The sequence below is a fragment of the Solanum tuberosum genome, unplaced genomic scaffold (assembly GCF_000226075.1).
Source record: "Solanum tuberosum cultivar DM 1-3 516 R44 unplaced genomic scaffold, SolTub_3.0 scf00105, whole genome shotgun sequence".
In the NCBI taxonomy this organism is placed as follows: Eukaryota; Viridiplantae; Streptophyta; class Magnoliopsida; order Solanales; family Solanaceae; genus Solanum; species Solanum tuberosum.
In genome coordinates, this window is record NW_006239031.1 from 723,236 (window position 1) to 740,001 (window position 16,766).

Below are 16,766 nucleotides of genomic sequence, written 5' to 3' on the forward strand. Positions count from 1 at the left end.
AAAAAAATTAAAAAAAATGATAACATTACTTTAACTAACTTGGAAAAAGTATTTTGAATTTTATAAAGTCAATTATTTCAACTCGTTTGGAATTTAAGAAGCTCGATGATTAATTTAAATTGTGGAGGTCTAAAATTGGGTGTCAACAAAAATCTTTAATAGGAAGCATGCGCGAATCTAAATTAATCAAACTCTAATACTAACACGGAAAAAAAAACTTAGTATGATAATTAATTATGTGTCATGTTGTTTGGATAAGGTAATACACATTTGTGAAGAAAGTGTCAATAAAACTTGTATTTCACTTTGGCAACACAATTTCAGTACGCAACAACGACACACAACTATGCTCTTGTTTGTGAATTTTAATTCAAATGTGATGCATACAATCAAAAGAATAATATTGATCTTTTCAAATTTGTGTCACAATCACACAGTGATTAAACCGCATAATTTAACGTAGTATATTATATTATATATAATTCTTCCTTCTTGTGAAAGTATAATACAAGTCTCTTCTCTCGAGTTTTCTATAGAAAAGTCATATATAGTTTGAATTGTAATATTTTGTGTTGTTTGGGTCTTTTTTCCTATTCTTCACTTCATTATTAATCAGATTAAATCAGATCTAGTAGCTAAGATAATTACTTGATGTAATGAGTGTCTTTTATTCATTGTTTATAAGGCAATCGATAGAAACCTAACCAACACATAAAAATTATTGGAATAAAACAATTCAAAGAACACGCAGATGAAAAGTAATTAATTGACAAAGTATAGCAACGATCTAAAAATACATGTTTTTCCCTTCTTCAAATGAGCTGATCTTTAATTTTTGCCATTTAGCAAATCAAAATTATGCTTAATAGCCATCCAAATCCAATGATCTGGACTGGATTAGTGGATTATAATGAAAATTGACCTAAGTTTTGCTTGATTTATGGATCAGATATGATGGGACTGGACTTGGATCAACACAAGATTAGCCCAAACCACTTAAATAAAAGGAAGCATTAACTTTAGAATACTCCCGCTTAAACTAAAAATAGCCGATAAATATACAATATACGTATAATATGTGTATAATTAATTGTTAACATTGATAGACAGATCATTATATTAAGATATTAGTAGTTGGAAAATCATTGGCATAATTCTCAAAGTTAAAACTAGAGAACAGTGTCCTAGTAAAATATGTTCAATAAGAAATATAATTTTACCCTTTTGGACATCAATCAAAACCTAGCCCTTGTTTAATTTGTTTCACATAGAGCTAGGAACCAACTTTTCTTTTTATTTCCATTCTGATCATTTTCTTTTTTGGGATCATTTCTCAGCGTGTTATACTTGCACATGAGTCATGCTAATCTTCTCTGTATTGTTCCAATTTCCACTTTGATCATGATCACATTCAGGAGAGGCATATGGATGTTTACTTATAATCCTGAAATCAACAACTGATCAATTACTAATTAATACCAAAGAGAATTAATTGAACATGCATTATTTTAAAATAACATATGCCCTTTGGAAAAATGGTCCAACACTTAGAAAAAAAAATGAGGCGGGTGAACAGTAAAAACGCTCACTGGAAATTGCCTTTCCTGCCGGACAGATTTTACGAAAATGGGCATAACTTCTTCGTCCGAACTCCGAATGAGGTTAAACGAAGTGCCTTAGGTAGCTAACTCAAAGGGCTTTCCATGGATATGTTATTGGCCTGACATGACGTTTCTCAAAGAATCTCTTGAGGGATTTCCTTCTTGCAATTGGCAAGTCTAAAGTAGAAAACAACATAATCCATCAAAATTTCAGATAATCAACCAATGTAAGATGAAGAAGTGTAGTCGAATGGATAAAATGTTTCTACTTTTATTCAAAGAGCTCAGGTTTGTTTTTATTTTTTTCCTTTTAGTATGTCTAACACAACGTGAATTCAAATTAGTCAAATCAGATCACCTGCTTGAAACTTGTAGACATGATGTGGAACTTGGGATTTCTGAGTTGGTTTAATTTCCTTTGCATTACAGTTTTCACGAGCCAGAATCATAATTGACTCTGCCCTATAAGGAAAATTTTCAAAACCAACAAATATAAGTAAAAAAAGGTACAATTTTTGCGACTTGTTATATTTGTAGATACCTTTTGAACGGAAATATTGTCATAAACGTGCACAACTCCAGCATAGAATATAGTTAACTGTTCTGATTCAGTCTTGTCCCTTTGTGAAACAAGAGCCTTCGTATCATCATGCCTATATATATATTTGAGAAATACCAAAGGAATTAATTAAAATGCAAACACAATTAGTATCGCAATCAGATCGATAATTAATTACGTTTGATTATATTAAATATGAAGTAAGTATTGATTAAGTAGATATTTTGACATACCCAAGTTGTGGTAAAATAGCCAACTCTAGATTAGACATCCTTCTTTGACCAACAATATTGTGTACATATTTGTTCAATAAATCATGAGCTAACTCATCTGTAGAATTATTCATCGAACATGAAATGCTAAACTTTTTTTTGGACTATTTAATCTTCAACAAACTAATTGGTGCTGCACTATATATATATATANTGAATAAACTATATATATATATATATATATTGTATGCTGAGATAAATACCTCATTTAAGTATTGGTCTGTGCAAAGTGGATAGAATTAAGTAGTTAAATAGTGTAAAATTAAAATAATGTATGTGGGGTTGGAGAAATTATTGGAAATAGCGCCAAAAATAATATATTGAAGTAGTTATGGCATCTCGATGAATTCGAAATTGAAAACGTTTTTCACAACAACTCCCTTCTCAGATAATTGGAAGCTTGGCAGATCATATATATATATAACAATTAATTAAATATTTGTTCTACTTTTTGGACATATTCTAATTACAAAATTGTCACCCAGGAGATCCGTTTCTCTTCACGACAAGACAATAATATATACCAGTCGTGGAAGTGCCAAATTTTTTACTATCAAAATAGGAACAAGTAAATACAAGAAAACGTTGAAGAAAATTTAATATCTATTATATTTACATAAAAATCAATTTTAATCATATATAAATAATGCAATTTTATATCGAATGGGGTTCGAATAAATCCCCTTAATCCTTACTAACTCCACCATGTTGATCAAAAGCACTAAATTCTCTTCTAATACCGGGAAATTATACGGAATGACCTTAAAAATGTGTAGTTATGAGTTTTTTGACCCTCCCACGGACGAACCTTCAAGGTCAAAAGTGTTGTCCATGAAGTAAAACTTATTAAACGTGAAGTTTTGTGTATGGGGCGAGTGGACTAAGCCCATTTTAGGGGTTGATGTGCCCAGGGCGGCTCAACATAATTCCAGGCCTAAAGCAAAATTTTAATTAGAGGCCTAAAATTAAAATAAATTTTATCTGTATTTATTTACTTTTCTAAATTTTTAGATGTAAATTATTACTTAATATCTTTTTTATAAATGATTTTTTTCAAATACTTTTTAAAATTATTATTTTTTAAGCAAGATTTTATCAATTCAACATTGAAAAACATCATTATTGAGACAATTATTATATGAATCGATAATATAGTTCTATAAGTAATAAGTTGATAAATAAAGTTGATAACTTGGTATACCCTACTTTAATATGAAAAGTTACGAAGAAATAAAAGAATATTTGTAATTTACTTTGTTCAACATTTTTCGGCTATTGATTCATATTTTTGACAGAATATTACTCTAACTATCAAAGATTTGAAAAAATAGAGTGCATAAGGAGTTAAAAAGGATAAATAATGTGAGTGTAAGAGAAGAATATATATATATATATATATATATATATAAATGTACTTTTTATTATAAATAATTAAATTTTTTTCATGAAAAAATTAAACATGATTTTTTATTTATAAAAATTTGAGGCCCACAATAAGGCATTGGCCTAAAAATTTATAGGCAAGAGCGAAATCTAAAAAACTTAAAGCCCACATTGTATAAGAAAGGAAGTTTGATAAAACTATTGGTGTTCAAGTAGAATCTTGCAACCACGTCGTAAGCATAACTTGTCTCATGAAAACATTGCTAAGCTGTATATGTTGTGCTTAAGTTTTGACAAATTAGTAGTAATAATTTTATTCCTTCATAATGATTAACCTTCTCTTATTGTCTGTCTGTAGCACCAAAACAATACATGTCTAGCTACTTCCATTATAGACGAAAAACACAACTAATCAGGAAAACTTAAAACATGTTCCATAGTACCTTGCAACGATCAATGTTGTTTGATGTATGATCATTTCTCCAAAAACTTCTCTGTTTTTCGCCATATTCTGACCAAGGATTGCGCGGAAGTTTCTTTGGTGCATAATGGGCATTATAATATCTGTGATCTTCTTTTCTTTGGGAATAATTGTTCTCCTGATATTTCATTTCTGCATACAAGGGAGGTCCTTAATAAGGCAGACTGCTGAAAATGGTCTCGTTGTTCGAAGAAGTAGCAGCAATGGAGGAAGTACAAAAATGTCTGATGAAGACTTGAAGAAACAGACAGAGACAGAACAGAAGATACCTCGGAATGTGCTGTGTGCTTAGAAAGATTCAAGACAGGAGAAAACTGCAGATTGCTGACAAATTGCAACCACAGTTTCCATCTCAAATGCATTGATTCATGGTTGATACAGACACCATACTGTCCAATTTGTCGAACAATTGCCCTGAAACAGTCCTGCTAAGCATATATGTGGAAAAGGAATGGATTCTTTAGCATATAATGCACACACATTTTGACATTTTTAGCATTCTTCTTCTTTGACTTAGCACCAAATTATGTTTCATTGAATTAAGCTCACTAGATAAAATGTAACTAGTGGATCGTACTTGATGGAAGTAACAGTAGCTCTACCTATACCTTCACAAACTGTCCCTACCCTATTGTGTACTAGACATACTTTCACTTCTAGGGGAGTTCTGATGCAACGGACCATGAGGTTAGGGGTTCAAGTCATTGAAACAACCTCTTGCATAAATGCAAGGTAAGACTGGATACAATAGATTCAATATCGTGTTGCCTTTCCTAGACCAATGAATAGCTAGAGCTTGGTGCAACATATAAACAGCTTTGTTAAGTTCAAAAGTGAACTCCTAGGCGTTTTATGAAGGTCTTATAATTACATACCTTAGTTATAAAGCCATAGTTAGATCAGCAACAAAGATTCGTCCAGCAAGCAATTGGTGAGTTTTCAACGTCGCTTGGGCCTCATAAGCTAACTCAGAGAATGGTGAAAACAAATTTTATTGATAGGTGTACACATGGAAAGAAAAAGAACACTATGGTTCAACATTGATATTCAAGATTTATCAGTCACTTCGAGACTACTTTTTGGTTGAGTAGGGTTAATACATCTCCAAAAGAAACCTAAACAACTACCCATTATGTTCATAATGATAACTGAAGTTGCAGCAGGTAATGCAACTCCTGGTGAAGAGAAATGGGAGGTCGCTAAAACCACACCCAAGGTGCAATTTTGCATGCCCACCTGCAAGAAGTACAGAAATTTTAACATCATTGGCTGCCTATATCAATGGGAAGAACAAGGACAGAGAAGGAGAAGCCATTTTTTTGTTTAAGGCTCCATTTGGCTGGAACTAGTAACTAGTTCAAGATGAAATACATTTCATAAGATTTGTTGTACAGAGAAAGATTATTCAAACCATTTTCCTGAATTTAGTTGAAATTATACAAGGTTGTGGAAGGAAATGGTATAGGGAGGCAATCTTCCATTCCGTTGAGTAAAATATTTTTGCAACAAAAATAAGTTCTTAACTTGAGAAATTAAAACTAACAAAAGTGGAAATCATATCCGGGAAGATATTGGTTTCATCCATGAGAAATATATGTCATTTAAACAGACCACTGATTAAAAAGGTCTCGGGCTACTAAGAACAAATAGGAACTTGTTACCAATGTGATCTTTTCCATGCTTGACAAGAATTTACCAAAGTAGTAAGTGCGGGAGTCTTACTCCCGTCAAGAATGTACCTCGATGGATACAGCTCGTCTTTGAGGCTCGCTAAAACCGGCCAAAGCAGCAGATAGATACCTGATGAAGATCTCAACATAATCGCATGATTGCTAAATCTGGTCAACAGATTGAAACAATGAAACAAAGATAATCTTACCCAACAAAGAAACCAGCAAAATGAAGCGATGCAACAGACACCGCAACGAGTCCGAATTCGCTAGCTAGCACATTCTGAGCACGACCGAGTAGAGGCAAATCAGAAGAGAATGACATGCCAACCACAGAAGATCTTAGACGACCAACATTTTCAGAGAATACACTGAACAGAAAAAGGGAAAAAATTAGTGTAAGAAAGGGATGAAACAGGAAAGGGCAGTTGAGAAAACAATCAATCGAAAATGATTTAGGACCAACAATTGAACCTGGCAGAAACAAGAGATATAGCTAAGACTGCAAGAAGGGGAGCAAAAGGTGTAATTTTTTTCACAGCTTTCGGAAATTTGTGCTGCAAATAAGAACCCAGTAGAATTGGAGCAACCACAACCTAAAAAAGAAGCAACAAAAGAAATATTAAATTATTAAAACCAGTAAACATATATAGACAGTGTAATGAGTCAAAACTCAAAAATATCATTATAATTACACATAATAGTGAAATAACATAACCTGGAGAGTGCTGATAGAAAGCTTAACAGCATCCACAGGAACATAAGTTCCTGCCAGAATCATTGTCAACAAGGGAGTCAGAACCACTGCACCAATTGTAGTGCATGCTGTCATCACTATTGATAATGGGACATCTCCTTGTGCAATTAAGGTTACCTGTAAATTAATTAGAAAACAAAAAAGAGGCTTTGCAGTAAGCTTTATGCTATAAGACCTATATATTCACAATATCAAGAAGCTGATATCCGAGTACAAGATAGTGCATTCAATAAAAGCAGATATTTCATTAAGATCTTGTGTTCCAATCAGAAGAAAGAAACTGGCAGACATGAAAAATTGCAACAGAAGTGGACTTCTAGTCGGATGTGAAGGATACACAGAATTAACTTGCTAAAAGCCTTGGCGAAAGTGAGAATTACACCTTTCTGTAAAGCACGATTATTGTATGATTCGCCCCAAATTACTTGCATTCCTCAATAATGAAAAGGAGGACAAAGTCTTTTTAAGGAATTGCTTCCAACATACAACTATTTTCTCCTCGCAACACCATACCTTTTTGTTTGATTATCCTCTCTGGGCTTGTCAATTTGAATTTGAAATGTGACAATGAAGACCATAAATAATATATAACATGGATCCCAAAAGCACCAAATGAATTTCAACTAAAATTCAGTGGAGCTACCACAGGAAAAGCAAACCTACCATGGCTTCATACCATTGTTGAAATATGATGCAAAGATTGGACATCTACAATCTAAACATGTCAATTTGGAAGGTAAACCTGATTAACTAGCTCCGTTAAGGAGAACAATATTGAAGAAAGTCACCTTACCACGTTAGACGCTGTACCTCCAGGGCAACAGGCAAGCAATATTAGACCAACTGAAATTGAAGGAGGCAGACCCAAGATTTTGCTGAGAATCAGTCCCAAGGTTGGCATAATAGTATATTGAGCAGCACAACCAAACAGAATCTAGAAAGATGAGGGAAAACCAAAGATTTTGGCCTATAAGAGTTTACCATATATGCAAATATATTGTCCGATCAAAGTTTAAGTAACAAAATTAAAAATTGTGTTCTCTTCATTTAATCAAGAAATCAAGCAGTCATCATGTCCTTAAACCAAATGTTTGGACTAAGTGAACACATATACATTCTTTCTTTGAAAGCTTGAATTGAATGTTATTATAGCGTGCGAATGTTATAATTGTAGTCCAAATGTGGGACCAAGTGGATATGCGTGCTTAATGCTTCTTTTCTGTGGACTATATTTCTTTCTTTTGAAAGCTCAAATTGAATGTTCCAAGATGCGAGTGCTACATATTTGTAGTCATACATTCGAATGAGGGGAATAGGTAATCATGTTAGCAGTGAATAGCACACATGTGACTATCCTATTAGTTGAATTTTCCCCAAGGAGCTAATGAAGTTGGCTATGGAAGATTAGGTAACATCTCTTATGGAAAGATTAGAGAATAAAGACAATCTGTCAGCAATTAGCATCATTAAGTACATATTATGCACCCAAGGGTGTGGGCTAGTGGTCAATGAAGTGGTTGAGAACCTTGAGGTCTCAGATTTAAAACTCAGCGGAGACAAAAAAAACACTAGGTGATTCTTCCTATCTGTTCTAGCCTTGATAGACAGAGTTACTTGGTACATGTTGCTACTGGAAGGTGGCAGGTATCCCGTAAAATTAGTCGAGGTGAACGAAATCTATCCCGGACACCACGGTCATAAAAAAAAAAGAGTACATATTATTGCCTGGCCCATAGAAACATTCAGAAAGAGAAATACAATATTTCTGGGAGTTAGATTCAGTAAAATTTACAGTTAGTAAGAAAATAAAAGCCAGGGGAAGGAAATCGTGGCCATCTTTTAAGAAGTGTTCTACTCCCTCCTTACCTTTTTAGTTTGTTTCAAAAAGAATGTCTCATTTCTTTTTCAACAACTCTTTAATTCTAACTTTCCATGTCACATGTTTAAAACTACAAGATTAAAACACATTTTGATACATTCTACATATAGTTAGTTTAAGATCACAAGAATCAAAAGACTTTCTTTATTTTCTTAAACACTCTGCCAAGTCAAAACCAAACAAACAAATTGAAACACGGAGAAAGTAGAGAGTATGGGTTCAGTCAAGATTGTAAGAAATCCCCAAGTTCAGTACTTAATCAACAATCAAAAGAAATTACGACAACAAAATCAAACAAGTGAGTAATCAAAAAATAAAAAATAGAGTGTATACTCACAGAAAGAGGCTTTTGTAATAACAAGTTAGTTAACTCTTTGATCTCCAATGTAAGACCCATAGCAAGCATTATAAACCAAAGACCCAAACTATAGGAAGTAGGAGCACACTTGACAAACCAAGAAAAGTTGAGGGCTTTAAGCAGGCAACAACCCCACCAACGGTTACATAAACAGGATAAAGACTTTCTGCAATTGACACCCAGTTTTCCCATCTGGGTTTTTCTTGAATCACAGAAAGATTCTGAAAATTTTCAGGAACACAATTTACTTTCTTGAAATTGGGATTTAAAATCTTTGGAGTTGTTAAAGTGGTAATGGGGTTGATGGGTTTATAAAGGGGGATTCTTGAATAGTGTTTTGGGGTTGAAGTGAGAGGAGAGAAGCAAAGAGATATGGCCATAGCTGAATTGGACGAAGAAAAGCTTCAAGCTTTCTTGAATTTGGGAAGTTGACTCTCAATAGTTCGATCAGTAGGGGGATTGTTCATTCTTGACATGGAACTTTACAGTATCTTTTGTGTAGTTAAAACAAAAAAACATATAAAAATTATTCTTTTATTTTAAATCTTTTGTTTGTGTCATTGTGTGTACTGTATGCAATTTTTTTTTAAAATTATGCGTGAATTATTAACATTAGAAAAAGCACTGTAATCTTTTGATCCTCCAACTTAGAACCTCAAATTAAATTACCCTAAAATCTTACTAAATTAATATAGATTGGATCGCGAATATTATTATTTTATAAAAGTATTATTTAATCAAAAATTAATATTTATTAATTTAAAGAGTGTTTTGAGATTCAATAAAGGTCAATTTTGATTACATCAAAAATTCAAAATCACGATATCTTACTAATTTATGTATCATATTCACTGAATTCACATTAAAAAAATTATTATACATAAAGTACAATAAATACATCAAAATTTGTATCTTACTAAATTATGTATCATGTTTATTGAATTCACATAAAAAAATTTATCATACATAAAGTATAATGTATGTGTATGATTCACTGTAATATATATTTAACCTTTGGAACCAGTTACGTGTAAGGAACACTTATCGCAACTAGAACTCAAAATTTTATAGTGCAGTTCGAAAAGACAACATCGAATTTTTTTATGCAATTAGAAAAGTTAGAAATGAGCTTCAACTAGATCTAATTTTATTTTATTTTTAAAAAAACACAATAGAATCATATTTCACTAAATTGTCTTAGATATATTTGTACTTTTAAAGAATTAGTATTTTTTAATATTAATGAGACCAAATATTTATAAAGAGGTCTTCTGAAAATATATTATTTTATTATCTTATCGAAATGAGTGATTTTTCTACTAACTCAAGTCGAGATCCAAGAAAAATATTATCTTAGAGAGATTATTAATTTACCAAGTACTAATTTAGTGATATTTTATGTAAATGAAAGGGTGGGAGTATCTCTTTATTAATACTCCCTCGTTTCATTTTCACTTTTCATAATAAACTTGCACTTTCTTAAAATATAATAAATGTTTTAAGAGATAATTTGAAAATACTTAAATAATTAATATTAAAAATAAATTATATTTTATTTTTAATATGTTAAAATGGATAAATAATTTTTTTTTTAATGTAATAGACAAAGTAAAAGTGAACGATTGAGAGTAGATTGTTATTTATTCGTATTATTAATTTAAAGGTGGTAAATATTAGTAATTTAAATTGAGCATTATAATGTATTATTATATTTAACTTAGTTTATTATTGTAAATGAGTAGGAGACCCACATCTTTTCGATTAAAATATATATTATTTCTAACAATCTAAATACAAAGAAATACTCAGTGCCAAATATATATATTCATTTTTTTTTCCGTCCAGATTTATACGTCAGTTACCCACGCTTTATTAAGATAACTTTTATTTTGATAAAAAAAATAATAGTAAATAACTTGTGTTAAAAAGAGTCATCAACTTGTGAATCAAAAAATTGTCTATGGAACCATTTTGGAGAAGAACCCCATAACTCTGAAATCAACTATATAAATTTTCTTTAATTTCTATCAGTTCCCCTCTACTTCTTTTTTTATAAATAGCTTTTTACGATAACACATATATTCATTAACAAAGATTGATAAAATAGCTTTTTACGATAATAAATATATTCATTAGCAGAGACTGATAAAATTTATCGATATAAGTTAATAATAATTGGATTCAATTTATAAAGGATGTCAATTACCTCTAAAAATATATATTTAACAGCAATAAACTATTACCGTCAAAGATTATTTTTGATGTAGTGAAGTATACTTTATTCTTTAAATTACATGTAATATAGTTTGCAAAAAATAATAGTGAAGTAGTAATTAAATAAAAATGGAGACTCATTGTTTACAAGATAGTAATATATATATTTTATATTCAAAATGAAATGTCGATGATATTCATGGCTAAGCTCTCCATCATTAGATATTCCATTTCTCCTACGCAATATTTCTTCTTACTGCTACCTTTCCCTGCATTTTTCAAACACGTAATATTAGAATAATATTCTCCTTAATTGTACTACAATATTACTGGGTGCAATTATTTTATATGTATATATAGTAGACGTTGATGAATACTATGTTAACTTTTTTCATATTTTGAATCGACTATGGGAAAATCATGATTCCAATAGGAATATGAAAGAAGAAGCGAAGTGCATACCGTAAAAAGAATTAGGCATTGTTTTTTGGTGAAATGTTGGAAGATTAGAGAGCTTGTTGAGTGGGCAAGAGGAAAGTGGAATTATTGGTATATTTTGGCAATTGCAAATTTCAATCATGTTGCCATCTGGGTCATGAAAGAATAGTTGATCTACTGTAGCTCCACCTTCTTTTACAGTAGCAGTTACATATTCGACATTCATATCATTCAATCTCTGAATAATAATATCCATATCTGTACATTGAAATGAAATGTGATTGTCTTTTGGGTTTATTTTCCCCTTGTTCGATTGCGCATCTTCTTTTCCTAGCAAATGGATTCCAATTCCGTGGTTGAACAACCTATAATTATTAAAAATATAAATATTAACTATATGTATGAATGCGCGCACAATATAATTAGGAGGGAGAATATATATATATATATATACCAAGCTCCTTCAAATTGGAAAGAAGAGGGCCTCTGGATGAGAGTAAAGCCAAGAACTTGTTCATAAAATTTGACAGATTTGGGAACAGATTTACAGATATAGGAAACATGATTCAATGCCAACATAGGCATACTATTCATGTCATTGGATATTGTTGATGATTCTGATCTCATTATCTCTTTTCCCATTCTTATTTCTCTTGTGAAATTGAATACTCCTTTTAGTTGTGTGTGGAGTTTTACATATGAGGGCTGAGCTCACACATATATATAGGCAGGAATGAGCTCTTTCAATTGTGTTAGGTGGGAATGGGAATGTACCAGGAGGACCCTTTAATTTATCCAGCTAACAACAAACATAAACCTGTCCCCCCAGGCCCCCACCCCTCAAAAAACACATAATATCTCTCTGCACTTTTTGATTGCGGTTGGAACAAGTTATCCCAAGATTAGTTATTCTGGGGCTGGGGTTAACTATCCTGAGATAATTTATCTCATCATGTTTATGAGATAACTTATCCCATCGATATGATATAAATTGTGGGATAAATTATCTCAAACATAACAACCAAGAGACAAAATTTTTATTCCATCACTATTTATTTTTATCCCTCACACCAAACGACCCCTAAAATTTACAACTGTTGGATTGTTTGGGACTGACATATTAGAAAAAATTAATGTATGCATTGATTGATTTTATGTATTATTAATATTTGAGAAAAGACATAAAGTTATCATTGGTGAGTGATTGCACTTCTTTTCTTGCAATTGAGGTTGGGTGAAAAATGGATATTTATAACATTCTTAAATTGTTCAATGAGGTAATAGGACACTCACAAAATTAAGGTATCTTTTTAAAAATTCGAAATAAATTTAGTGATGACTTTATGTCTTTTCTTCCATATATATATTATATTTACTATGGGACATTCTTTAGATCTGTACACATTCAGGGACAGTGTATACAGCTGTAGCCCTTCAAATAGCACGTTTTTCTTAATTCTTTTTTAGCTTGTCAGAAATTAAATAAATTTGTGAAAGCACATGGAGTCGAAGCTAAGATTGAAGACACGTCATGAGTCCTAATAAATAGACATAATATATAGATATGTCTTTTAACTTGATTTCATTTCATATTTATGCCTTTTAATTTTGGATATGTAATAATAGATACTTAAATTTGTATAAAGTTGAACAAGTAGACACATGAGTTCTACGTGGCACAATTCACGTAGGACAAAAAATGACATGTAGAACATGTCTATCTATTTGTTCAATTTTATACAAGTTTAAGTATCTACTTGTGCACACCCAAAGTTAAATGATATAAATGTGATTTAAGCAAATTAAAGGACAAATTTATATATTATGCCTAATAAATAACCTTACTCGCTTTCATAATTGCTCTATTATTCTCTCTCTCCAATCTTTAAAGGAGTGATCTTAATGTGGATTGGATTGAGGGTCAAAGTGGTCACTATATATTACTCCATCGATCCCGTGATACCAAAACACCTATTTTGTTACTGTTATCTCCTGTATTCAGGTTAGTCAAAAATACAGAAACAGAAAAAGATGAAATAGACAGAATGTTTTTAATCTGAGTCCACAAAAATCACTGTGTTTCCTTAAGAAATTTAATCCCTTCACTGTACCTGAGGTTGCAGATTAATTCCTCCCAAGATAAAACGAATTAACCTATTAGAGAAGTAGTGGTACCTCAAACTTCAATAACTTCAGTGAACGCAAGAACAACAACAAGAGCACACACAGACTCAGTCGATCGACAATTTTGATTATGTAAGAAAATGTATGCAGAGAGGAAAAAATTTCAGTGTTTGAAAAAACGAAAACGACCTCTTATTTATAGCCATTAGCAGCAAGGAACGCGACTGTTCAAGCTCATTTTTTCCAGAACGTTGTGTCTTTTTGGGAAAAGTAACGACTTTTCGAAAGGAACAAATCCTTTCAAACGAATTTACCGTTACGCGCGAATTTCAAATAATTCGTTGCGAAATTAATTTCGTTATTTAACTAACATTCTGAATTAATTTATAAGAGAAAAGAAATGAATTAACAAATTGATTAAATAAATTTTGTCCAAAAAATATTATCAATCAATCATTTGCCAAAAATCAAATCCGAGCGAGCGACGACGACGGCGTGAGGGGCACCTTCTTCTTAACCCTTTAAGAACTAAAGGAAGTGTTTTCTAATATAAGGACAACAATTTTCTTTATTCTAGCAATATGATAAAATTGACTTTTCATTTGCACTTTGCAATGACTTTTCATTTTCCCTCCAAAATTGGTTCCCCCACTTTCCATTCTCTCTTCTTATTTCCCATTCACACCTTGCTAAACCCAACAGTTACTGAATAAAAAATAAATAAACGGATGACTCGGTTGGTTTAGAGAGTGTGATCATTCATGCGGTCTTGCGGATGATCTGGGACTGATCCTTCATAAATGTTTTTTGAGTTGAACATGTCGCATAGGGTTTGCCTAGTGTGCAGTATAATTTACATTTTTTTTGTGATTTGCACGCTATTACATAGTGGAGTTTTGCCCAATACGTACAAAGTGTTCACTATAGAACTCTCACCTGAAAGCAAATGCTAGGTTGTGACAAAGATAATAGCAGCCGCGAGTTATTGAGATTTAAAAAATGAGTAAATGAGATGATATGTGTTATTTTAATACGAGGACATTAAAATTAAAAAATAGATAGAAGTCTGAATTAAAGTTTTGCTGTTGACAATTATTAGAGGCCAATAATGTTACACGCTTCCTGTTAAGTTAACTTCACAGCACGAAATGTAAATTAAAACTTACTTAGTAAAACCAAAACATTAACCAGGAAAAGGTCAAATTTGCGAACGTATTCCTTTGATATTGAACAATTTTATGTTCCGTTTGACTTTTGATCTAAATTATTAATTCTGTCATTAGGAAAAAAACTCTTATTTTTGCCTACTTGAAGATAAAATAAATAAATGCTAATTAATCAAAAGTTGAAGGGTAAACTTAAAAACCTTTTTTTCCACAAAATTTAGGCATATAAAGTCCACTTATATTATTATGTTGTAATCCATTTTATTTGACAAATCGTGTGAGATTTTCCATGTAGAATGTGTATGTCTACTTGTTCAATTTTATGATAATTTAAGTGTCTATTTATTTATGTACACCCAAAACTGAAAAAACATAAATATCAATTGAGATCAAATTAAAGAACACGTTTATGTATTATGGGAATTATATTCTCCGCATAATGCACAAAGTTTTACTAGATGAGATGCAACTTTGTACTCCTTTCACGTTTAGTATAATAACTATCTTATGTTTGGGACGTCCCTTCAGAAGCAAATGATAATAAAATTTAATAAACCGATATAGTAGTTGAAAGTTCGTATGCATTTTATAATTACTTCCTTGACTCGTTTGATTACTTGTTTGTCTTGTTTTTCTCCTTTGAAAAAGAAATTAAAGCTCAAGTTAAAAGCATTACTCTATTATGCATGCATGGATTAGGGTAACAAGGACGCAAGATTAGAAATTACCAAACAATGCCTAATCTGAATATTTGAGTTTAACTTTTATTTAGACATCCATAATTTCTTAGTTAGATGTATCCAACTATGTGCAAAAATAAACACTTACGTATTAAATTGACATCACAATCTCGAATTCTAATAATAATAATTAAAAAGAAAAAAAACTAGCTAGCTAGTTAAAGTCTGTCAAAGGGTTAAGTATTCAATTATTTGGTTCTCACACATGAAATAACTGCAATATTAATAGACTATCTTATATATTTGTTTTGGACGGTTAGGTAAGTTGGCAATTGATGAGTGACCAATTGTAGGTCAGCATTGTGAAATGGATAAGTCTTCAATCTTTGTCCATGTTTTTCTCTCAATATACATTAATTAACAAAAATGTTCTCATTGCTAGCCAGAGGCGGAGCCAGTATTAAGAGTTTGAGGGTTTTAAGTTTTCTTCCTCTATCTTATCATTGAGTTGTCATTCAATTTTGTTAGGGGTTCACAAGTTACTTAATTTCTAGAACAAATATAGTATCTATGAAAAAATTATTGGGTTCGTCCTAACCCATGAACCCCACCTAACTCTGCCTCTGCTGCTAGCTCAATTTGCAGAAAAAAAGAAATCTTAAAATATATATTAACAACGATTTTAAAAATTCCACATAAATATATAAAGATAGATTATAAGTTTAAATGATTGAGCGCTGGCCTTGTGAGTTTTGGGTACTTGTTAATTATCCAATTTAAAATATTTCAGGTTTTACACAGTGAATACCAGATATGTTTCTCCTTTATCCCCAACAAATAGAGTAAGGTCAAAAGTTTCAATACGAAAAAAAAAAACACACTATTTTTTAAAGTTTTCTGTGTGAAAAGTGAAAATATTATTTTTCTTCAATAATTCAATTAAATGTATATAAAAATAGCCATGAATATTTTTCAATGGGAAACTTCAATAAGAAAATAGTAATTTCTTAATAATGTCAACGTACACTCGAAAATGAAGAATAAAGGATGCGAATTTTTGTGGATGTAAATTTCATATAACTCTATCTTGATCATCATATATATATAAAGGAATATTATTATCATTTGGTAAATTTTACTGTTAGAGTGGGTAAAAATCTCATATTGGTTGAGAAATTGACTGG

General features: G+C 31.4%; 2 protein-coding genes and 1 pseudogene across 3 annotated transcripts; all 3 read right to left on the reverse strand.

Annotated features, from left to right (window-relative positions):
- Positions 1 to 1,689: 1,689 nt before the first annotated feature.
- On the reverse strand, positions 1,690 to 4,323 carry LOC102598506 (protein TIFY 3A-like). Its single transcript, XM_015309511.1, has 4 exons — positions 4,259 to 4,323; positions 2,143 to 2,254; positions 1,960 to 2,056; positions 1,690 to 1,778 (listed from the first exon to the last, which is right to left on the reverse strand). Exons 1-4 carry the CDS (start codon positions 4,321 to 4,323, stop codon positions 1,690 to 1,692), a joined length of 363 nt encoding a protein of 120 aa, XP_015164997.1.
- LOC102598840 (probable sodium/metabolite cotransporter BASS1, chloroplastic) lies at positions 4,065 to 9,472 on the reverse strand (annotated as a pseudogene). The gene is made up of 8 exons (XR_367435.2): positions 8,940 to 9,472; positions 7,517 to 7,657; positions 6,685 to 6,840; positions 6,441 to 6,562; positions 6,176 to 6,337; positions 6,036 to 6,096; positions 4,566 to 5,532; positions 4,065 to 4,428 (listed from the first exon to the last, which is right to left on the reverse strand). The product of XR_367435.2 is annotated as a probable sodium/metabolite cotransporter BASS1, chloroplastic (transcript).
- A 1,736-nt stretch (positions 9,473 to 11,208) lies between these two features.
- LOC102593899 (uncharacterized) lies at positions 11,209 to 12,293 on the reverse strand. Its single transcript, XM_006349274.2, has 3 exons — positions 12,067 to 12,293; positions 11,637 to 11,977; positions 11,209 to 11,443 (listed from the first exon to the last, which is right to left on the reverse strand). Exons 1-3 carry the CDS (start codon positions 12,252 to 12,254, stop codon positions 11,349 to 11,351), a joined length of 624 nt encoding a protein of 207 aa, XP_006349336.1. The 5' UTR covers positions 12,255 to 12,293; the 3' UTR covers positions 11,209 to 11,348.
- Positions 12,294 to 16,766: the final 4,473 nt, after the last annotated feature.